At 41.4% G+C, this 25227-nt stretch overlaps 1 protein-coding gene across 1 annotated transcript in view; it reads left to right on the top strand.

Moving 5' to 3' along the window:
• The window catches only part of UGT8 (UDP glycosyltransferase 8), a 59476-nt gene that overhangs the window by 6158 nt on the left and 28091 nt on the right, over positions 1-25227 (top strand). The window contains exon 2 of the mRNA XM_060246869.1: positions 17787-18610. Coding sequence (XP_060102852.1) covers positions 17789-18610 — 822 coding nt within the window. The 5' untranslated portion in view covers positions 17787-17788. The remainder of the gene's footprint in view (positions 1-17786; positions 18611-25227) is intronic.

The raw sequence follows: 25227 nt of genomic DNA, 5'->3' as shown, positions 1-25227 counted from the left end.
AAATACGAATTTAGCTGGCTCTTTGACAGATTAAGAAGAATGCAAAACAGGGTAGACACAGCATTGGAGAATGAACGCTCTATCTGAATTTTGTAGTGCCCACCAGTGTTCCCTCTAAGTGGAGTTGGCATGAACTAGCTCACAGATTATTAGCCTCCAGCTCACACATTTTTGCCTTAGCTCAGGAAAACTAATTTATGTTGTAGCTCACAACTTTAATACCAGTAGCTCACAGAGTAGAATTTTTGCTCACAAGACTCTTCAGTTTAGAGTGAACATTGGTGCCCACATCCTCAAATACCTCTTGTTAAGCTGCACTGGGCCCGCTCCTTAATATAGGGATGCTGAGTTCCAGGACCAAATGCTATTGGAAGTCCATATTTGCTTTAAAATATTATAAGTCAAATAAATAATGTTAAAGCAAAGCATGTGGCACCTTGCTCCTGTTTTCCAGCAAAGAGTAGCAAGGCCTCATGGTTTAAGGAAGAAAAAAACACAGCTACAGTTTGACTTTGCTGATTTTCTGCTGCACCACTGCAGTAAAAGCCTCCTCTCCATCTGTTTCCTTCCAATGCTACAGTTTCTTCTAATTCTGTGTCCTTCTCAACACTGTAATATCACATTCTTAGCTAGTCATGCAAGGTATTCAGTATCTTTAAAATATAAAAATGAACTACAGAAATAATTAAAAACGGCTTTAATATGACTGTTTATTTTATCACTGTTTTAAAAACTAATTTGGTATGGAGAGATAATCTGGCAGAGTGACAGTCCTTTGTGATCATGACATTGTAGATTAAATAATCAAAGCTGTTGTTTAAACATATTTTGGCTGTTGATTACATTTCTGTAACCTATAATTTTAAACTAATTACCAAGGAAATATTTAAAGATAGCTGGAGCATTTTAATAGCAGTAGTTTTAATATTTTAATATCAGTAATTTAGTGACCTATTTAAACCTTTAGTTGTTTTAGAATATTATGTGCCACTGAGTTATCCTTTCACCAAGTGGCAGATTAAGTGCAGCCAAAACTTCATCACACAATAAAAAGGGTTACTCAGATTTCGTCGCAGAATTGTCTCCAGGAATCTTTGCTGGAAATAGTAAATTAAAATTTGGCAGTTAATATCTGAAAGCATGTCATTTTTTTCAAAGTAGGAATCATATTATCAGAAACCCATTTCCAGGAGCAGATTTCTGCACAGCTATCACTTTCTGGATCAGTAATTTCAAGGATAAATCGGACAGACATCAAAATGTTCTTCAGAATGAGTAGCAGAATGTAAAGATTCTATCTGTTCTTGTTGAATTACTTGCAATGGGATGTGTGCATGTAAATGAATGCAAATGCAAAACCCACCACCTAGCACAGCTAATTATTCACAAATACCTCTATAAAGCATAATTAGAGCATGATTGGGGTAGTTCTAATGTTTTGGAGCAAACATTCATGCATTCTGTTAGAGATTTGGCTCAGTTGACTTCCTGGAGTTATGAGGTAAGTTTAGTGTTGCGAATTTTTGGTGAGAAATGTAAAAAATATCCTGTTTTCAACGTTTCTAGTAATAATGTTATTTTGGATAACATTATAATATTCAGCCGTCCATTTAGTATGATAGTACCCTTAACAATTCAAATTCCTTTGTTAATTAGGGAGCCCAATAACTGAGATTCAAGTATGTTTGTTGTATGTGTGGAGAAATATTAATCAATGTAGGCTGAATTTTGGTCTCTCTTTAGGTACTGTGCTTTTCTATGGAAGACTGCATGCCCAATTGCCATCCCACACTAGAGAAGGCTGTTGGAGCATGTGATTGATAATAGGTAACATCCTTTCCCAGGCTTGGGTTATTCTGTCCTTATCCTCATGGAGGTGCAATAGCATAAATGGAAAAAAAGACATGGCCCTGCTTTGGGTGGAAGTGATGGATCTTGAGGAACTAATGTCTCCTTCCTAGTGAGCCCAGTGTTTTGTCTCCAATCCTCAGAAATATGGGGAATGCACAACATAATATTGGGAGAAGAGTTTGGAAAAGTGACAGAAGAGACATTGGGGCTTAAATGAAAGGTCGCTTTAGGAATGAGTAGTGAGCTTTTGGTGACAGAAGCTTGAGGTGGGGGGGGGGGAGGTTGAGGACAGAAGTAGGGATAGGAAGGGGGCTTTTGCTACATGATATGGAGAAATGATTGAGGCTTGCAGGATAGGTGATGGAAGTACAGCAGGAGTGATGAGGCCATGCTATACAGAAAAATGGAAGTACAATTCAGGAGGGGTCATTTTACTTACTTTCTGTATTTTGTATTACATTTGATTATGTCTCAGGAACACCTATATTTCTGGCCAGTTTTTGTAATTTAAATGTGTCTGTGAACTAAGAGTTTATGCCAAAGTTACATAAGAGTGACTTTGACCTATGTTTTCACATTTATGAGATATGAAAAGGTAACTACAATTACTGTACCTGCTGTTTTATAATTTAAATATGTGAGCCTTTCAACCTTGCTGGGAATATCTTCTAACATAAAGATGTGGTGGCCTGGAAAAAAGCAAGGGTTTTTTTTTTTTTTTGAGGGCTCATTCCATGGTGCAACTAAGGAAAACCTTATGAAATATTTTCTCTTTTGGAATAAGTGAAATGCTTTTTAAGACTAGACGTTGCTCGCTAAAAATGCATATCATGAAGATTTTTTAAATTTAAGACAATCTCTCTCTCTCGGCTTGACTTCGCGAACGAAGATTTAAGAAAGGTGCAGTAGTCCACGTCTGCTGCAGGCTCGCTGGTGGCTGACAAGACCAATGCGGGACAGGCAGGTCCGGCCACAGTGGCTGCAGGGAAAAGTCTGATTTGGGGTTGGTGCTTAGCAGTACGATTCTTCCTCAATCTCCTTTTGTCCTCAAGACCAGCTATGCGTGCGTTCTCAAAGGAAGAGACAGCCTGGTGGATGGTGTGCCTCCAAGCTTTGCGATCTGAGGCTAGGTCAGACCACTGGTGACGGTTAATGCAACAGGTACCAAGGGATTTCTTCAAGGAGTCCTTGTACCTCTTCTTTGATGCCCCTCTATTTCGATGGCCGGTGGAAAGTTCGCCATACAAGGCAATCTTGGGAAGGCGGTGGTTTTCCATCCTGGAGATATGCCCTGCCCAGCGCAGCTGCGTCTTCAACAGCAATGCCTCGATGCCTGTAACCTCTGCCCGCTTGAGGACTTCAGTGTTGGTCACAAAGTCACTCCAGTGGATGTTGAGGATGGTGCGAAGGCAGTGCTGATGAAAGCGCTCAAGGAGTCGCAGGTGATGACGGTATAAAACCCACGATTCGGAGCTGTAGATGAGGGTTGTCATCACAACCGCTTTGTAAACATTGATCTTTGCGCCTTTTTTCAGATGCTTGTTGCTCCACACTCTTTCATGCAGTCAGCCGAATGCACGGTTTGCCTTTGCCAGTTTGTTGTCAATCTCCTTGTCGATCTTGGCGTCTGAGGAGATGATGCACCCCAGGTAGCTGAACTGCTGGACTGTCTTCAAAACTGATTCACCCACAGTGATGCAAGGAGGGTGATAGTCTTCCTGGGGTGCAGACTGGTGGAGAACTTCTGTCTTCTTCAGACTAACTTCTAGGCTGAATAGCTTGGCAGCCTCTGCAAAGCAGGACGTCATATGCTGCAGAGCTGATACCGAGTGGGAGACAAGTGCAGCATCATCAGCAAACAGTAGCTCTCGGATAAGTTTTTCCATTGTCTTAGAGTGGGCCTTTAGTCGCCTCAGGTTGAACAGGCTGCCATCGGTGCGATAGCGGACGTAGACACCATCGTCATCATCTAAATCTACTGAGGCTCTTTGAAGCATCATGGTAAAGAAGATCGTAAAGAGAGTTGACGCGAGAACACAGCCTTGCTTTACACCTGTGCCTATTGGGAAGGGCTCCGAGAGATCGTTGCAGTGTCTGACTTGGCCTCGCTGGTCTTCATGTAGCTGGATGACCATACTGAGGAAACTTGGGGGACATCCTAAACGTTCCAAAATTTGCCACAGGCCGTTCCTGCTAACGGTATCAAAAGCTTTGGTAAGGTCGACAAAAGTCACATATAGACCCTTGTTCTGTTCCCTGCATTTCTCTTGGAGCTGTCTGAGAACAAATACCATGTCGGTGGTGCTCCTGTTAGCCCTGAAGTCACACTGGCTCTCTGGGAGGAGTTCTTCTGCAATGGTGGACACCAGTCTGTTCAGGAGTATTCTAGCAAGGATTTTGCCTGCGATGGAGAGCAGGGTTATCCCCCGGTAGTTGGAGCAGTCTGACTTTCCCCCTTTGTTCTTATGTAGAGTAATCATGATTGCATCGTGAAAGTCCTGTGGTAGTTTGCCTTGTTCCCATCAGGTAACAAGTACTTTGTGAAGTGTCCTATGTAGTATTATGCCCCCATGCTTCCAGATCTCTGGTGGGATTCCATCAACTCCTGTTGCCTTGCCACTTTTCAGTTGCTTGATGGCTTTAACAGTCTCTTCTAGGGTGGGGATCTCATCCAACTCTGTTTTCACTGGTTGAAGTGGGGTGAGGTGGATTGCTGAATCTTGAACTACGTGATTGGCACTGAAGAGAACCTGAAAATACTTCGACCACCGGTTCAGTATGGATGCCTTGTCTGTGAGGAGCACTTGGCCGTCTGCACTACGCAAAGCACTCTGAGCCTGATATGATGGACCATATATTGCCTTCAGGGCTTCTTAGAACCCTCTTAAATCACCAGTGTCTGCACACAGCTGGGTTCTCTCTGCAAGCTTGGTCCACCACTCATTCTGAATGTCTCGAAGCTTGCGCTGGAGGTTGCTATATACAGCACGAAAGGTTGCTTTTTTCCCGGGACAGGAGGGCTGAGCAAGATGTGCTTGGTAGGCAGATCTCTTTTTCGCCAATAATTCTTGGATCTCTTGATTGTTCTTGTCGAACCAGTCCTTGTTCTTCCTTGTGGAGAACCCGAGGACTTCTTCAGAGGTCAACAGGATGGTAGTTTTTAGGTGTTTCCAGAGTGCTTCTGGAGAAGGATCTGCGAGGCAACTGGGGTCCTCAATTCTTGTCTGGAGTTTTGCCTGGAAGGCAGCTTTAACTTCGGCTGACTGAAGGCTGCCAACATGAAACTTCCTCCGGGGGATACCGCCTCTCCTGGGTGTATATTTAAAGTGAAGACGGAGATTGCAGCGTACAAGACGATCCGTATGACATTCTGCACTGGGCATTACTCGGGTGTGTAAGACATCTCGAAGGTCTCTCTGGCGCACCAGAATGTAGTCAATAAGGTGGCAATGCTTGGACCGTGGGTACATCCAGGTTGTCTTCAAACTGTTCTTCTGCTGGAAGATAGTGTTGGTAATGGTGAGCTGATGTTCCGTGCAAAATTCTAGCAGGAGGCGCCCGTTATCATTGCAGTTGCCAATGCCATGTTTGCCAAGTACTCCTTTCCAGGCTTCCCAGTCTTTACCTACTCTGGCATTGAAGTCGCCAAGGATGATCACCTTGTCCTCTGTAGGGGTTTTCCATACGAGATTACGTAGATCAGCATAGAACTTGTTCTTTTCTGCAGGATCTGCTTGAAGGGTTGGGGCGTACACACTGAAGAGTGTTGCATGCTGCTTGTTTTGAAGTGGGAGACGCATAGACATAATGCGATCTGAGTGACCTGTTGGCAGGTTTTCGAGTTTAGAGGCAATGGAGTTCCTGATCATGAAGCCAACGCCAGAAAGGCGGCTCTCAGCCTTTGACTTACCCGAGCAGTAGAGGGTATAGCCAGCACCGTGTTCTTGAAGACTACCTTCCTCAGCGAAACGGACCTCACTGAGAGCCGCTATGTCAATATTCAATCTGAGAAGTTCGTGGGCAACTAGAGCAGAGCGTCATTCAGGGTGACCACTGTCTACTGCGTCAAGCATGGTTCTGATGTTCCAGCACGCAAACTTTAGTCTTTGCACACTTTGTAAGGCAGGTGCATGCCTTTTCTTTGTTGTTATTTTTCGACCGCAAGTAAGTATGTCCGTTGACCGCGGTTAGCCAACTTGGGGGGGGGGGGAGAGGAGACGAGCTTTGTTTAGGCGACCTTTTCTAGGCCCCTCTCCATACGGAGCAAGCAGTGCTGTCCCTAAATAAGGCTGCTTGATCGTTCAGGGTGCTGCCGAAAAATGCTTTTGTCTCCGGGTCAGCATCAGGCAACCAATACCCTGAACCACCTACATGCAGGATCAGGACTGCAGCTTCCAGTGGCATCTTCCACCTGCCGTTTCGCCCCTTGCCCATCGCTGCAGGACTTGGTATGTTGTGGGTTGTGGGTGTGGATACCCTTCAGGCCTGTACAGAGGAATTTTTAGGTGAAGCGCAGTGTGCGCAGTACTGGCTCCACCCTTTCACCATGGGGTCATCTGCCATGGCCCAGTAAGCCGGGACGCCGGCAGCGAGTCCTCCAGGTGGTAGAAGTTACATTAACGAGCTCTGTCTGCCCAGGCTTGATGTTAGAGTTTTCCTTCTCTTTCCTTCTCTCTCTCTCTCTCTCTCTCTCTCTCTCTCTCTCTCTCTCTCTCTCTCTCTCTCTCTATCTATCTATCTATCTATCTATCTATCTATCTATCTATCTATCTATCTATCTATCTATCTATCTATCTCCCTCTCACACACACACACACACTTACTGGCTCTAGTTCCTATACAAAAATGTTTGAAATGAAAGCAAGCAGAGGGACTTAACTCTCACTCTCTTTCATACACTTGGGTCTGCTACTGCCTCACCCATGCATCTTTCACTTCCTACTCAAATTTAAAGGCGCGCACACATTTTAAAACACAAGATGTTTGCAGGCTTCTAAACATGTTGAGATCTAAGACACATGGTGGTTGCAGGGGCAGGGCTTCCCCCACTGGCCGGCTGGCCTGGGGTGGGGTTGAGCCTGGAAAACCAGGAATACCCCTGCTGGACCTGAGGGATTTGGAAGCCTAGAGCTGAGGGAGCTTAAATGACTCCTCAAAGCCCCTGCAAGTTCTTTCCCTTGGAATCTTGTTCATATGAGACTGGCCAGGCCAGCTGGACTTTCCCCTATCTTCCTGCTGGGGTGGACTTCTTTCAACACTCTCATGTGACCTACAGCACTCTTGGCTTCTGCCCCCACTGGGCCGCCATTGGGTGAAATCTGTGTAGCCTTGGTGCACAGTTAGCAGCACACTTAGGGCTTTTGCCTGGACCTCCAGTGTGTTGTGGAGGCATGCCCCAGTGATGACCTGAGTTGCACTGGCATTATTGCAGCTAAGAGTAGGCACCCTTCCCAGCTTTGAACAAAACAAAACTTGTTGAAAGTAGAAAACATATCATGGAGAGAGGTTCTAACTACTATACAATGTCTAGCAATGCTAGAATTCAGTTTGAAAGGAACTTTTAACATAGGGAAGCATTCTTTAAATTATCCGGCCTAATAATGAACTTAAAAGCTTGCACATTGTTTTGTGTCTTAAGTCTGTGTGGCAAGCCTTTCCCCTCACTCCAGATACACAGGATGGCTAAGGTCCAACAATGGTGGGGAAAGGTGACCCTATATATCCAGAAGTATTCTGGTAATTAAAAAGATTATAACTATATATGTAATGATAATATTTATATCTTGTGTGTGTTTGGTAGCACATAGGGTGTACAGTAATCCCCTGGCTCTTTTGATTGATGGTAATTGTGAATGTGGCTCTTCACAAGCCACAGATTTAGTACCACTGTCTTATTGTATTCTTTATTTATACTTTACATACTGATTATTTGTAATTTGTTCCGAATATCAGTTGCAAAGAATACAGTGTTCAGTAATAATCATGAATTATAGATAATATAGCTTTTTATAAGCCTGCATATCATGTACTCTGTGATGTTTCCTCTCCAGTATTACCATTAAAGGAACAAAGACACAAACTTTTCTCCTCTGCATCTGTCTCCTAAGCAATTTGGAAACAGAAAAAGATACCGCCTAAATGTACTGATCTACATATTTAAATATATTTTCATTGATTTGCATCATATTGTAATTATCATCTAAGCCAGAGGTGGGGACCAGTGGCTCTCCAGATGTTTTTTGCCTACAATTCCCATCAGCCCCCGCCAGCATGGCCAATGGCTGGGGCTGATGGGAGTTGTAGGCAAAAAAACATCTGGAGAGCCACTGTTTCCCACCCCTGATCTAAGCAGTAAATGGCATATAATGTAATTCAGGGCAAACAACTTCTGTATCAACCTTGCTGGGTTGCAAACCTATGCTGACATGTACTTTACAGAAACAAGAATTATGAGGTAGGTAAACAGGGAAGCTTCATCTAAGAAGGAATGGGAAACCTTAATAAGGTTCCAAATTGTGAATGCTTCAGCTATGCTTTTTGCACTTCTCAGGTGAGCAATATGAATGCTTGAGATCCAGGCTCTACTTCCCAGGGCTCAGAAAAAAGAAAATTCACTTCCTGTAACAGCACTACTCCCAGTGTAGCCAGTGTCTTTACCTTTATTTTAGTCTGATGGTAGGACTCCTTTGTTCCAACTTCCACAATTCTCATAGATGCTTTTCCACCTCTCAGAGACCAGTTCCTTGCTGCATAACTATCTTCAAACTTTTCTTTATACTTTTCCTCCTCTTTCCCTCTCCCTTTTCCTCTCACCCCCTTTAAGAAAAGACAACTGTTTCTTATGTTAAGAGTTAGGGGCTGTTGGGGGGTGTAGTTGATAATCTCAGCATTTCCACTTGTCTTCCTTTGTGACTTGTCACCTTTCCTAAGCAATTTTTAAACAAAGAAGAAAATAGTATTTTAATGTATTTATATGTAAATATCTTTAAAATATTATTTTGATCTGAAGCATACTTTAGGCCATTTAGCCAGTGAGATGTAGTGGTTAGACTTGGACAAGGATCTGGAGACGCAGGTTCAAATCCAAGCTCTTTGGGCCAGTCACACCTTCCCACCCTAATCTCTTTACAGGGTAAAATGAAACAAAGCAGGACTGTCAAACTCTTGGCCCATGGGCCACACCCAGCCCACCTAGTGCTTCAGTCTGGCCCCTGGCAATTTCCTCCACCTTCCGTCCTCACCCTTTGAAGCTCTGAGGCTGCCAACGATGTTCGCAGCACCTTCTTCCTTGTCTTTGCTGGCTTCTGGGCTTGCAAAGCTGCAAGGAAAACACAGAATGGATTTTCCATTAAGGTCTCTGCTGCAATGCGGTAAGGCAGTTTCACTTTTTGCAGTGTTTATGTCCAGTTAAAAACTACTTGAAATTAAAGGCCTGATGCTTTTAGCCATATTTTCTATGCTGAATGGACTTGAGAACTGGTGCCTAGTACTCTAACCTGGTAGCCCACAGCCATATTACACTGGAGAGCTATTGTCAATCTGAGTGGACCTGGAAGGGAGGGGGAGTTTGCAATGCCCAGCCATTTCATGTATCCTAGATTCAGAGCATTTTATATTTTTAGTTTCTGCTGTGATCTTTGTTTTATTTTTTTTTAAAAAAATATTTGTTTTATTTTTAAAATTGCATTGCCAAAACCCACTGTTTCACCACTTTTGTATTTGTATTTAATTGTTTTTATCTTTATCCTTTATAAAGTTTATATCTGCTACATGCATGGCTTGGTCCCACAAAGTCCCATTTGTGTCAAATCTGGCCCAAGTAATAAATGAGTGACACTCCTGATAAAATGGAATAGAGTAGAATATGAAAGCTGCTTTGGGTCTCCATTAGGGAGAAGGGCAAGGTATAAATTATGTGAAAAAAGTGGGATCTAAGCAGTAGAAATCACACTAGCTGAATGACTTTGGTGTATTTTACCTTGAGATTCTAATTGTGAAATGTCACTTCTTGTGATCAGAAGAAGTCAGAAACTGGACAGAGATTCTTTATTTCTGCTTAAATGCATTGAGATTGTTGACTGTCATAGTCTGTTGTGACATATAAGCTTTTTTTCAAGCTCCACCTAATTTTAAGGCATAAATAAAAATATTTATTTTCTCCTTCTGTGGCAAACTGAGGTTCATAATGCTTCTACAAAGTTATTGCACTTTTTTTTTTCAGTTTATTGCGCTAAATCATGCTGAGGAGCTAACACTTGCTTCCTTTTTCATTGAAACAAACAAATCCTGTTCTGATACATTCATAAACTGCAACCACCAGTGTATTTTTCATTAATAACATGACTGGAAATGAATATTATAAAAGTTATGTATTGTTTTGAAAATATATTGGAAAGATTTATTTACCTCTGTAGTGGGGTGGTTTTGCATCCTCCTGTCCTGTAGAGGGAGACAACACATACTCACCTTTTACTGGGGCTTTTCCTTCTTCTAATAAGACACATCAGTCTTACAAAGATAGAATTCTGTAAAGCTTTAAGGCCTTAGGCAGGCCTTCATCTGTCTAAGGCCTTGGGGCAGAGTGTCTGTGTCTCTCTCCCACTCTGACTCTGCCAAGGTTAATTTCTTCCAGCATTTCTGGATCGCTGTTCGCTGACAGGCTGTAAGTTAGATGTTCCCTTTGTTTCCCTTTCCCCTACCAGAACTTTTTACCAAGGGGTTTTTCAGTTATTTCTCCCCTGACAGTGTTGCACTGTATTATGCTGCAGGCCTCAACAGGTAAAATATATTTCATTTGTTCATATGCAGTTCTTCCTTTCCTTTACAGATTATGCCTATTCTGTAGGTTGGCAGTGAAATTATGATCCAGTTTTATTTAGGAGAGAGTCAGAATGCTTTGATGGTGGCAAAAGGATTTTGAATTTGAACTAATAGAACTATTTGGGGACAAAAATTTATGAATGAAAAAATTAAAGTGTGCTAACGTAACCCCCTTAAGATTTTATTAAACAAACCAGCAGCAGCAACAACAAAAATCCTGACTCTGTAAGAGTATTGTTTGTGACCAGCTGCACAAATTTTCCTGTAAAGAATTATAGAAAGACAAAGGTTATGCTTTCTAATTTTATTAGAAACATGTTTATTTCAAGGAAAAATTTCAGAATGGTAGGTATATCAGAAACAACCCTATAGTTACATCCAGAATAGAATCCTATATCCAGAATCCCTTTTAGGGATCAACTGGTTTTAAATGTGGTAAGCAACAGTGTACTTCATCAGATGTATATAGTTGGTTGTATGACCATTTACCTTTAAAAATCAGAGTAATCGAGTTTAGGTTTGGAGACCCTCCCCCCACTTCAGGGTCATATGAAAGCAGGGGAGAGGGAAATGTCTGCTAGGCATGGGGCTCTGGGGGGGGGCTGTTTTTGAAGAAGAGGCAACCAATGTTCAGCATAGCATCCAGTGCCCCTTTTCCAAACATCCTCCAAATTTCAAAAAGATTGGACAAGGGGGTCAAATTCTATGAGCCCCAAAAAAGGTGCCCCTATCCTTTGTTATTTCCAATGGAGGGAAGGCATTTAAAAGGTGTGCGGTCTCTTTAAATGTGATGGCCAGAACTCAATTTGGAGTTCAATTATGCTTGTACAACCTTGCTCCTGGCTCCACCCCCAAAGTTTAGGAGCACAAAATGTATTTACAAAGTCTTCCAACCACATATAAGACAGTGTATTGCTCATTCATTATCTGAGGGTAATGGTAATGATCTAGATTGCCTTAAAGTGTCTCTAAGAAGGGTCTGCTCTTTTCATAAAATCTCATTCATTCCCTTTCTTTCTCCAATTTGCTTATGTTTTTGTCTCCTTCATTTTATCCTTGCAATAAAGATGTGAGGTAGGTTAGACTAAGAGTGTATGACTGGCCCAAAATCATCCAGCAAGCTTCCCTTACAGAACAGGGGTTCATACCTCCTTCTCCCAGATTCCTGTCTGTATTCACTGTGCCGCAATGGCTCTCTGTATTTTAAAAATAAATTTTCCTACTTTGGAATATGGCTGAACCAGTTTTTATGACTCACCAGTAACTCCTTTCCTCATGAGTCACTCTTCGTTTAAGTAAAGGATGAAAAACACAATATGATACATCATTAACTATAAAAAGAACACACAGTATAAACTACGTGAAGGTTCTCTCAAAGCCAGGTGGCCTTCCCCATCCGATTTTTTTCGACTCTTTTGTGGGAACTTGGGAGAAAAGTTGCCACTATTTGTCTTGAATTAGTCTGTGGAATTAATTCTTGCATAAAAATAAATGTGTGCCATTTGTATATGTGTTCTTTTATATGTAATGAAGACCATATTGTGCTTTTTATCCTTTTGGCTTTATAATACATGTTTTTATTGGTTTCTCGGATTCTATTTGATGAGCCATTCTTTTCAACCTGAATATGTGATTCAGGAGGCTTCCTTCCTTCCTTCCTTCCTTCCTTCCTTCCTTCCTTCCTTCCTTCCTTCCTTCCTTCCTTCCTTCCTTCCTTCCTTCCTTCCTTCCTTCCTTCCTTCCTTCCTTCCTTCCTTCCTTCCTTCCTTCCTTCCTTCCCCTCCCCATTTTCTTTTCCTTATAATTTAATCTATTAAATTGTAACATATCATTGTAAGCCTTGACAGTAGCAGGGTGTAGGTGATTATCCATATGTAGGTTTACTAATCATTAAGCTATTTTATTGCTACATTTTTCATTTTTTCCCCCTCACATGTAAAGGGTGACCTTCATTGTCAGCAATAGCCTAGATCTGTTTGCTGATTCACTGTTGACATTGAACTATATAAGGCTTAGAATACCCTAGTTATTCCACTCCTAGGCTGATCTTGTAACAAACGACTTACAGAGACTTCAATTGTGTGATGAAATTTATGCTTTGTGTGAAAAGTGTTTCAGGCTGAGAATGTTATGCAATAGATTCATTGACTACTGTAAATATTACCCAGTAATGTAATCTCCCTAGCCGTTACTGTGGTGATTTTATTCTATCAGAACCATATCAATATAAATGGAAATTGTCCTTCTGTTTAAAGTAATTTTATATTATATATATTTAGTAGGGTATTGTAGTAGCTAATGGAGAAGTAGGAAAAACATCACATAGCAAAATAACGAAAGATTGCTAAGGGACAGGAAACATCAGAACAAAGTTGGAATCCAGTGGCACCTTTAAGACCAGCGACGTTTCATTCAAAATGTGAGCTTTTGTGTGCTAAACATAGCAGCTCTGTTGAATTGAACTCCATATAATTCTTTTACAGATTTTGTATGGAATCAGGGACTGTATGGCTGCGTCCAAACAGGCGGTTTAAGCTGCTCCGGAGATGGCAGACAAGCAGATCTAAAAAGTGTGTCCAAACGTGCACATCTGCCTGCTGTCCCCATCCCATACTCACCCCATCCTGGCCCGAAAGAAAGCCACCTCAGAAATTTCTGAGGTGGCTCCAAGGTGCCTCCCCGGCTATCTGGATGGCTGGGAAGCATCCTGGGAGTGGCGGACAGGCGCATGAGTGCTCTGGATGCTCCTCCAGGGTGCATGCAGCCCGTCCCTGTTCCGGGGGCAGGCTGCACACCGTCTGAATGCTCCCAGGTACTCCTGTTTCCACCAGCTCACTTCTGGGTTGGCTTGCTGCCGCCCTGAGCCGGCGGTGTGGACCCAGTCTATTAACAACACCACAGCTTCCCTGTGAACTCTTAATTATTTAATTAAACTGCACCAAAATTGTCAGGAGTCACAAAGGAAGAAGTAGTCTGCTATACACAGAACAGAGTGTAGAGCAAATTTAAATATTTTTGTTTGCCTCATAAGGTTATCAGTCTCCAGATGGGACCTGGAGATCTTCTGAAATTACAGCTGACCTCCAGACTATAGAGATCACTTCCACTGGAGCAAATGCCTCCTTTGGAGGGTGGACTCTATGTCATTATATCCCAATGACATCCCTCCCCTCCCTAAAAGTCACAAAACTCCCACAAAATATCGGTGCTCGAACAACTACTATTAATCGAATTTTCCTGACATTTGTCCTAAATGTTATAACAGTTTTTGAAGACATATTCAAGAACAAAAGGTAATTTGTGCAGAACACTAAAAAGTCATTTGGGTTGAAGATAAAATGGTGTCTGGATTAGAAGTCTTCGACTTCTGGGACAAAAAAAAAAGGCTGTAATCTGCTTTTGCTCAGTTGTCTTGCATTTTAAAATTACTAGGCTTCTGTATTTAATTTATAGTTGGTATGTATTTCAGTGTAGTCATAATTTGATTATCATTACATACTTCCTGATGAAGAGTCATGTGTAACTGAAGCTGATTCTCTAAAAGGCATTATTTTGCCCTTTAAATGTATGTTTTGCAGATAAACATATTGACAACAATATTGTTTATACAGAGGAACTTAAAACTCTGTCTTTATAGAATACAGATCCTAAAACATCATTATTATCAAGTGTGACTAAGATTTCCCTTTCTCCAGCCTAGTTGCATAACTGAAGCTTATTGGCTGTAACTGTTCAGATAGGGCTTCCTTGATTTCAAACTTCCACATTCTAACTGAAATTCCAACACAAACAGGGAATTAGCCTGCTGATTCACACAAGAGTCAGCTAAATTATCAAAAAAAATTGAACAAGTTATTTTAGGATATGTGTACAGTTTAAGATCTTGATAAGCAGAAAAGAAAGTAAAAAAGAGTAAAAGATTGGAGGGATAGTACCTAAGCCTCATATGTCTCATTGTCTCTGATAGATCAGTTTACTTTGAGGATATTCTCTTCACTGTTTACATGATTTTACTGTTTTAAATGATTCATTGGAAGTTAGAAAGAATTCTTAATTAATTTCCTACTAATTGAAATGTGAATGTAGGTTAAAGTTCCATTGATTAAACAGTGTTGAGATTTCTTGCCCTGCTTTGCTATATTTTGCTGTGAAACAAATAGCTTACAATCTTCTATGAAAAAAGGACTGTTCTGCTGGCACTGAAGTGCTTCTGATTGATTTGAAGGACTTTTTTAGTCATGGCTTTATATCTTGCTCAAGTTAAAGAGAAGTGAATGTAACAGAAAAAAAGAAAACATAAGGTAATATCAATACTCCTAACACTGTTCCCCCTGTTTTTATGTTTTGCCACATTAATAAATTAGCCTGAATCTGGGTATTAGAGTGGCTGTATGTTGGCTGGGTCTTTCTGTCTTCCCTTTCCTCTTCTGGTGTTCTCTGTTCAGCCAGGTTAGTTAACCAGATATTCCTTGTTTTGTATACTTGCACATTTCTCTGTGCATACTTGTACAAGTGTACAGTTGTGAAATCCCAGCTTTTAAAGGGTAAAAAATTATTATCTGAGATGGCAGATAACATGAGTGAAAACTATATCAGTGAGGTTTGTAAATGTAGACCTTCTTATAATTTGGTCATAGTCAAAAGATTAGATCTCATCCAGAAAGATAAGACTGCATGCTTGCAATAGAGTACTGCATGGTGTAGGTTTTTTTTTTTAAAGTATCACTGTTATTTGTGTATCTCTGGCTTTCAGGAAGACCATATCCAAACCTTACAAGAACATATTATATTCTATTTGTATGCAAAGTCATTCTATATATGTGTAGGATTGTCAGCCTCCAGGTGGGGTCTGGAGATATCCTGGAATTGTAGCTGACCTCCAAACAATAAATATTATGGGGGAAATTGCTGCTTTGGAGGATGGACTCTATTACATTATGCCCTACTGAGGCTCTATTACATTATGTCCTCAGGCTCTACCAATTTCCCAAGGCAGAATTGGCAACCACATGTGTGTAAGCAATTTATAACTTTGTTCACAGAGTAGGGAAAGTTTCTGTAACTCTTCAAGTCACAGCATGATGATTTTTTAAAAAAAAAATCTAAAGTTTGCATTTCTGTTCAGTTTCTTTTAACAGCCGGTTAAGGTTTATTATGTACCATCCCTTCTGTGTGAGGTTGTTAAAATAAGTTTAAAGTTTAACTTTTCTTTCCACACTCCATTATGCAGACTGCCACAGTATTTACACTACTCTAAGCATCTGTCTATACATATAATCCTAACTGTAGTTAAAGTGCTTTTGGCTAATAACAGTGGTGGTTTCAACTTCACACAACTTTAAGACCTATTTATGTTTCCAAAGAGCAACTTTTTTTTTCTTTGAAGAGAGACATCTCTCTTTTGGTTCAAAAGTACTCAGAATATGGAATACATATTAAATTACTTACAAGTACTTTTTATTACTTACAAGTGCTTTTTATTTATTTGCTGTACTTTTTATTTCTGTGCGGATAAAGGTATTTAGATTTGGATTATTAAATTACAGCATTTCACAACAGAAATTTTAATTTTTCAACAGATTAAATTTGTGTTAGCTGTAGAGCATAAATATAAAATAATTTTTGTCAGGGTTTGTTTTGTAGAAAAATAGGTGGCAAAGCTCATTAGCATAACTCATTAGCATATCCCCCCCCCCCCACATACACACAGCCAAAAGCAACCCAATGCGAGAAAGGAGAGCCCCAGGTGAGCAAGCCCTGCTTGGGCTGACTAGAGATCCAGCCAGCCCAAGCAGGCCTTGCTCACCTGGGGCTCTCCTGGGCCATCACCACTCCCAGTCAAAAGGCCAACAAGCCACCCAAATCACATAAGAAGTGGAGAAAGGGTGGTGTGGGCTTCTCCAGGAGTTAATGAGGGCTTCTGGGGGCATGGCAAAGCCCCTGCTGGCTGGCTGGCTACTCACTCTTCTAATCCACGGATTGTTATGCAGCTGCACCTACTATTCAGTGGACAAGGTAGGTGGGGAGGAAGAGGGATTTAGGAGGGGTTCAGAAAGGTTTAGGAGCTGCGCTTCTGTGAGCTCTTGGTGAATCTGAGGTCTGATTTTTGTAAAGATATATGAAATAATCTGAAGCATAGCATTGAACCCCATGGAACAGATGGCATGTATACAGTTTAAAATGATCACTGAGAAATATATAGTTAAATTTGCTTTGTTGACTATTTTTTCTGCTGCTTCAGCAAAAAAGCTGAAATATCTATTAATTGTTCAGAAATTGTTCAGCCTTCTCTTTTCCTGGTGTGCTTTTTTGTATGTAATGATCTCTTCCCCCCCCCCCCCTTTAAAGGTTCATTAAAACGTCCACCCTCACTTCTGTAGGTTGATGTGCTACACTGCAATAATCATTGCCTGATTCCGCTCATTGTATAACTAGAATCTTGACTATTGACTGTAGTAGAATAAGAGTTTACAGTATATGGAATCATGAGGAGGATATCAACTTCATTGTCTTTATCTATTCCCCCTCATATACAAAAGGAGGTTTATCGATAATGGAGTAGACAGTCAGGTTTGGCCAACGGTAGCTCTCCAGATGTGTTTTACTTACAACTTCCATCAGCCCCAGCCATTGGCCATGCTGGCTGGGGCTGATGGGAGTTGTAAGCAAAAAACATCTGGAGAGCTACCGTTGGCCACCCCATTTGTGTTCTCCCGTGGTCAGACAGAAGAAGGATAAAGGGAGAGATCTAAATGCCACTGTATGTGTGCGCATTGGCAGCCCCATAAGGTTTTCAAGGCAAGAGGCATTCAGAGGTGGCTTGTCATTGCCTGACTCTATGTAGCAACTCTGGATGTCTTTCGTAGTCTCCCCTCCAAATACTAGCCAGGGCTGACTCTGCCTAGCTTCTGAGATCTGAAGAGATTGGGCTAGTCTGGGCTATCCAGGTCAGGGCACAAGTCATTAGTTGTATGCAACAAGAAGGTTCTAGTTGCTGGGCTGACAATAAAATACTTTGGATTGGATAATATTGGTGTTTACACTGTTTTTATGTGGGAGTTTTGTGGTCTCAATATGTGGGATGTATCAAAGCAATTTTTTGTTTGTCATTTCAGCTATGAAGTCTTACATTCCAATTTTCATTCTTCTGTGGAGTGCTGTTGGGATTGCAAGGGCTGCCAAAATCGTTGTTGTGCCCCCAATTATGTTTGAAAGCCATCTATATATTTTCAAGACCGTGGCCTCTGCCTTGCATGAGCAAGGCCATGAGACAGTTTTTCTCCTCTCTGAGGGCAGAGAAATCCCTCCATCTAATCATTATAGACTGCTCCGTTACCCAGGGATCTTTAATAGCACCACCTCAGATGAGTTTCTTCAATCCAAAATGAGGAATATCTTTTCTGGGAGACATACCATTCTGGAACTGTTTGACATACTGGATCACTATTCCAAGAACTGTGACATGATTGTAGGCAACAAGAAGCTCCTCCATACCATGAAACAAGAAAAATTTGACCTGCTGCTAGTGGATCCTAATGAGATGTGTGGATTTGTTATTGCTCATCTATTAAGGGTTAAATATGCTGTTTTTTCCACTGGTCTTTGGTATCCCGCAGAAGTAGGTGCTCCAGCACCTTTAGCATACGTTCCAGAATTTAATTCACTTCTCACGGATCATATGAATTTGCTAGAGAGGATTAAGAATACTGTTGTTTATCTGGTTTCAAGATTTGGAGTCAGTTTTTTGGTTCTGCCAAAATATGAAAGGATAATGCAGAAGTACAACGTACAGCCAGAAAGGACCATGTATGAACTGGTGCATCAATCCAGCCTGTGGATGCTGTGTACTGATGTAGCATTAGAGTTTCCAAGACCCACACTACCAAATGTTGTATATGTGGGAGGAATCCTTACCAAACCAGCCAGTCCTCTACCAGAAGTAAGGTTTGCTAATTTTTTACTTTTATGGTGATATTTTATAATTACTGTGTTTTATACTTAAGTGATTTATGTATTTTTATAGAACAAAGTTGGAGTCCAGTGGCACATTTAAGTCGAACAAAGTTTTATTTAAAGTGTGAGCTTTTGTGCACACTTCCTTAGACAGAATGAAACAGAATGAACATATGAACATATGAAGCTGCCTTATACTGAATCAGACCTTTGGTCCATCAAAGTCAGTATTGTCTTCTCAGACTGGCAACGGCTCTCCAGGGTCTCAAGCTGAGGTTTTTCACACCTATTTGCCTGGACCCTTTTTTGGAGATGCCAGGGATTGAACCTGGGACCTTCTGCTTCCCAAGCAGATGCTCTACCACTGAGCCACCATCCCTCCCCTTACAAGGGTGGGTAGTAAATTAGCAAATATTATTTGTATGCTAATTTACTACCCACCCTCTTTATGTAAGATATGTATGATTTTGTTTCTGTTTCATTCTGTGTGAGGAAGTGTGTGCTTGGCACACAATAGCTCACCTTTAAATAAAAATTTGTTGATCTTAAAGGTGCCACTGGACTCCAATTTTGTTCTGTTGCTTCACATCAACAGGGCTGCTGCCAACCTGGATGGAGATATATATATATATATAGTTTGTCATCTTTCTAATAATTCTTCTGCAAGATGTTGTAATTCATGTTTATGATTTTGTTTGGCCTCTCATTTATTGTAGTAGGGAATTGTCTTAGTCATTAGCTACAAGTGAATTTGAGCTTAGCTGAAAGTTTATTAATAAACAGAACTATTAATTCAGTAGGTGAAATTCAATAATACTAAATTTATAATACAAGTCCTGAACATACAAAATAATAAAAAGAAAGCAAAATTCCAGACACATATTTACAATAAATAAAGAGGTGTTTTTAAACAATCTTTTTACTGCTGTGGGTGAAGAGAGACATCAGTAACCTCAATTTTAAGTAAAACCTGTCTGTTGCTGCTGTAGCTCTAGCCAGATCATAGTTTGGGATCATAATCTCTAAAAATGAAAAAAAGGATTTTTCAGTAGTAGTGGATGGGGCCACAGTGAGTTTTCATAGTTTTTCTTTTCTATGGCAAGGTTGTACCTGAAATAGTATTGGAATACACTGACAAAAATTAATGGAGAAGCTACATGCTTTTCAAGAAAAAAACTAACAAGAATGAAGGGGGAAACTGGTAAAAACTTTTTTAACTTACATGTTTGCTCATTTGTATGCTGAATGAACATATACATATCTCTATGTCACATTTGTGTTCAATCGTGTTCTGTGGCAAGGTCACCTGTTACACTGTGTTCCCTTTTTTGTCCATCCTCTTAACCTGCTGCTGTAAACCCTTTATTTATTGTTCTTGACCACTCACACAGCTAAAGAGTACTATCCCTTTAATTTGCCTCTGCAGTCCTTTCTCTAGGTTTGGATCCCATCTGCTGGCCCTGCCTCACCAGGGAGGAGTTCTGCCAGTTCTTGTTGTCAGCTGCCTGGTTCTCTTGGTCTCTGAGGCCTATCTGTTCCTTGAGAACCATATCTATTTCTGTCTTGAGTGAGCTGATGGCCATTTTGGTGTAGTGGTTAAGTGTGCGGACTCTTATCTGGGAGAACCGGGTTTGATTCCCCACTCCTCCACTTGCACCTGCTAGAATGGCCTTGGGTCAGCCATAGCTCTGGCAGAGGTTGTCCTTGAAAGGGCAGCTGCTGTGAGAGCCCTCTCCAGCCCCACCCACCTCACAGGGTGTCTGTTGTGGGGGAGGAAGGTAAAGGAGATTGTGAGCCGCTCTGAGACTCTTCGGAGTGGAGGGCGGGATATAAATCCAATATCTTCATCTTCATCTTCATCTTCATTAAGTAGTCCTTCTTCCCTTCCCTCAGCTGGGCATACATTTTTATTAGGTTCCAGCCTGGGGAAGAGGAAACAGCTCTATGCTGCAATCCTGTTCCACTCCCACCACAAGTGTATTAAACTCTGCCAAGCTAACATTGGAACAGACACATGCACAACTTTTGTGGCCCTCCTCCCTCACACTTTCCTTTTGATTTTGATTATGCCAGATCAGTTCATCTGGAGTGTCATAACTTGATGTTGTTTTCACAACTGATAATGCTGCTGTAGTGTCCTTTGGTGGCAAATCCACCTGGGTCTTGAAATAACAAGCTCAGACATGGATTCCTTACACAGGTTGCTTTATTTACCATTCCAGGCACCTGAAGGTATGGTTTACTTCACCCAGCCTAGGTTTGAACTGAATCCTGTAGGAAAAGAGCCTGCAACCAGCCTCCAACTTCTCCTGTCTTCTTTTCCTGCCAGCCTACTCCCAGTTCCCCTTTCTCTCCCCTTTTTTAGCTTCAGTTTCACACCTGGCCCTTGAGCTAAGCTCTGTCTTCCTCTGTTCCCTGCCATACCTCAAAACACCTGGACCCAGAGAGTCATTGTTCTCCCACCCAGTCTTGCTCATTGCCTCCACACCCTGAGTCAGAATGCCAAGGCTGCCCTGGTCCTACCCTGCTTCCCCCCAGGTGAGTCTTGCTGCTGGGTCCAATGGCTTTTCATGCCCTACCAGGTAGTTTGTTTCTGGGTAGCCTGTCACAACTAGTTTAAACTCACTTCTGAACAAATGATTTAGCACAGTATTTATATTAATGTATGAGTGGGTTAGTACTCCCACTCCTTCATTTTAGGGTCCCAACAGTGGCATCACCATGCCTGCATGTGTCTGCTTTGTATTCTAATGACCAGTAAAACGGATCCTTTTCCCTGTCTTTCAGAAATTTGGGAGAAAGGATCCCTGAGTGAGGGGGTACCATCTCTGAGATTTTCATCCCTATTGGTTGGGTGGGGAAAACACAGGTTAAAATGTGTTTCTCTGTTAAAACCTGTTTGATTAACTAATCTAAAAACATGCCATTGCAATATTAAAGAATCTGGACAAAATTATAAACCAACAAATCTACTGGGATTTGAATAAAGTTTCTGTGTATACTCCTTATACTTGTCAATACAAGTATACTCCTGCTACTTGTCAATACAAATTGTAGAAAAAGCCCAGCAGGAACTCATTTGCATATTAGGCCACACACCTTGACATTACTGGAAGTGACATCACCTGTTCAGTAGGTTACTTTCTCCATATTGACACAGAACAGTACAGTGCCATCAGCTGCATTTCATGAATGTGTATTCTCACACAGCCCAATGAGAGGCCTAGTTTTGCTCCACCCCCTCAACATGACCGGAGAGAGAGAGCCACTTGCATAGGGTTGCCAAGTCCAATTCAAGAAATATCTGCCAAGCCAATCAGAACTGCATTCCTGTGGGTTTCTGCTCAAAAAAAGGCCTGATAAATTGTAATATGAGAAGCCAGTAGTTCAATTTTGTCCTGAAGTATCTTAATAACTTTTAGGGAAGGAATTGTGAGACACTTTTAGTGCTATGATTAAATATTGTATTAATGCCACATATATATGAGGTAATTATTAAGGTTTACATTAATTAAACAAGTTTATTGGGTAGAGAACAGCCAATTTAAGAATTGTATGATTGACTGTTTCCTCTAAAATAAATTGCCTGTAAATTGAAAACTGAGTACCAGGGAGAAATTTTGTAGGCTGCCCTTGTCCTAACATGTAGGAACAATATTTTTATTTAGCCAATTTATTGATAACAGGGTTTCAGACACACACTCTGCTCATATATGCTTATCTGGTACATTCTAGGAACAGTTTTACCATGCAGTAAACTGTTAGTGTAGAGTGTAGGTTTAACTTATACTATTTTGTTGTTTTATTTTGCTCTTTGTGGCTATAACATATACATATGGCTATCCATAAACTGAAATTATCAAAGGCTGTATCACCTGACTGTTACAGATGCACAAAATGGCATAAAATGTCAGTGGATGAAATCATGAGTTGTTAATGCATTTGTGGATTTATTTTTGTATAATCTCCATGTGTAGTAACTATTTAAAATCTGGGAATTAAGCTGTCACTTGTTTTAGGAAGGGCACTCCCTTTGATGGAACAGGTCCATAGTCTGGGTGTGCTCTTGGACCCAGGCCTACTGCTGGTTACGTGGTGGCTGTTGTGGCCAGGAGTGCCTTTCACCAGCTTTGACTGGTTAACCAGCTGTGGTCTTTCTTGGGCAGAAAAGATCTTGCCACTGTGATGTATGCCTTGGTTATATCTTGATATCTGTATCTACTGCAATGAGCTCTATGAGATGCACTTGAGAAGTGTTCAGAAACTTCATTTGGTACAGAATGCTGCAGCCAGAATGTTGACTGGAGTGGATTATAGGGACTATATCACTTCAGTCTTAGCCCATCTACACTGGCTCCCAATTTGTTTCCAGGCACAATTCAAGGTGCAGCTGTTTATCTTGGAAGTTCTGTATGATTTGGAGCTGACATAACAAATGACTGTCTACTTCCTTATGAACCTGTCCAACCACTGTGGTCATCTTTGGAGGCCCTGCTTTGGATGCCCCACCTTATGAGATTAGACATTCCGTTTTCTGTATGCTTCACACAGCAATCAGATGTGCAGAGCTCAGCAGATGAAGCTTTCCATAGGATAGAAATCATCATAGGGGAGGGACGGTGGCTCAGTGGTAGAGCATCTGCTTGGGAAGCAGAAGGTCCCAGGTTCAATCCCTGGCATCTCCAAAAAAGGGTCCATGCAAACAGGTGTGAAAAACCTCAGCTTGAGACCCTGGAGAGCCGCTGCCAGTCTGAGAAGACAATACTGACTTTGATGGACCGAGGGTCTGATTCAGTATAAGGCAGCTTCATATGTTCATATATATGATTGGTGAGAACCCAGGAGAGGGTCTTTTTGATCATGTTACTAAAACTCTGGAATTTTCTGCCCATAAGGTTCAGTTGTCACCTTTTATTGCCACCTTCCACCACCAGGTGAAGACTTCTTGTGTTTCATTTGGCATTCCCTCAGCAATCCTTCCTGACCAGTGTTTTGATTGCAGTTCTTACATTTTTGTATGTATTTTAACTCTGTTTTATTAAAATTTGTTTTCATTATGTGTGTTGGGGGCATTGATTTTAATGGTTTTAAAATGTGATTTTGTCATGGATGTTTTATATTGTTTGCTGCTTTTGTGGCTCTTGTGAAGGCAGAAAAGCGGGTTCATCTTTGTGGCTTTTGTGCTGTCCCAAGTGGAACTGTGCATGCTGTCAGGCTTACTATTGCAGAATTGAATTTAAAAAACCTTTTTCTTTCTAGTGCTTTTCATAGCACTAGAAGCACTCTTCCTCCTCTGTCTAGGTAGGCCTTTTCTGCCTAAACTGACATGTGATTAGAGGGAGGTGGAATGTTCCTTCCCTCAGTCTTCCCTTTGCTGCCATGATGATGTGCTTCTTGGTGTAGTGGTTAAGTGTGGTGTAGTAGTTAAATGTGCAGACTCTTATCTGGGAGAACTGGGCTTGATTCCCCACTCCTCCACTTGCACTTGCTGGAATGGCCTTGGGTCAGCCATAGCTCTGATGGAGGTTGTCCTTGAAAGCGCAGCTGCAGTGAGAGTCCTCTCAGCCCTAACCAACTCACAGAGTGTCTGTTGTGGTGGAGGAAGATAAAGGAGATTGTGAGCCACTCTGAGACTCTGAGTGGAGGGTGAAATATAAATCCAGTGTCTTCTTTTTCTTCTTTCCTCCTTCTTTTCTGAGGTAGTTTTTGGCCTCTGCGAAGACCTCCTTTTTCCTTTGAAAAGAAAAGATGAAAAGGAGTCTTTCGAGCGGCTAATACTTTTCTTTTGGTAAAAAAAAAAATTCTATGTTGAAATTGTAGTCATTTAATGTTTGTTATGGCCGCCTTCAAAAAAAGTACCAAGTGTAGTACCAAAATGGTACAAATGGATAATCACTCCCTGTGTCAGTTATGTTTGGACAAATCTCATAATATCAGTCTTGCAATGTGTGCAAACAGTTTATCCCAAAGGCCCAGCATGACAGTCGAAAGTGACTTTATGGGAGAATGCTTTGGCAGCCCCTGAAGCTCAGCTGTCTAACCCCACTGAAGGTGAGAAATGGGTCTGTATGCCCTTCAAACTGTCAGTGTCTTCTTTGGTTCCAACTCCCTGACATTCCTGTAGATCAGCTTCGGTTTCAAGAAGTGCCTTAGAATTGCCTTTAAAAATGGTGAAGTCAAAGCAGAAGCATTCCACCTGTCCTGCTGGTCCTTCATTGCTGTTGAGGAAATCCATTCCCAAACTTGACATTGTCTTCCCTTTGCCTAGCACTGTCATCTCATACAGAATGTGTAGAGAGCCGTCTTGATTCTGAGGTGGAGAAAGTTATGGTTCAGTGGCTTCTAAACCTAAACCTAAGAATAAGAGGCCTACACAGGATCCTGCTTTGCCTGCCACTATGTTCTGGCACCTTGATATTCTTATCCTCCAACACTGATGTATAGCCCTCACATGTGGTTATATGTAGTTCCAGCCTATGGTTCTGAGGCCACCGGCTATAGACTCTGATCTGGAAGACATCAAGTTGGCATCGATCACCCTTCCTGCTCTCCTCCCATTGACAGGTGATTCTGAATCCAATTTCCCTTGTTGCTTTGACACCA

This window comes from Heteronotia binoei, chromosome 9, assembly GCF_032191835.1.
Source record: "Heteronotia binoei isolate CCM8104 ecotype False Entrance Well chromosome 9, APGP_CSIRO_Hbin_v1, whole genome shotgun sequence".
NCBI classification, from domain to species: domain Eukaryota; kingdom Metazoa; phylum Chordata; class Lepidosauria; order Squamata; family Gekkonidae; genus Heteronotia; species Heteronotia binoei.
Note: the sequence above shows the minus strand (reverse complement) of the source record. Positions and strands in the feature narration are given on the sequence as shown.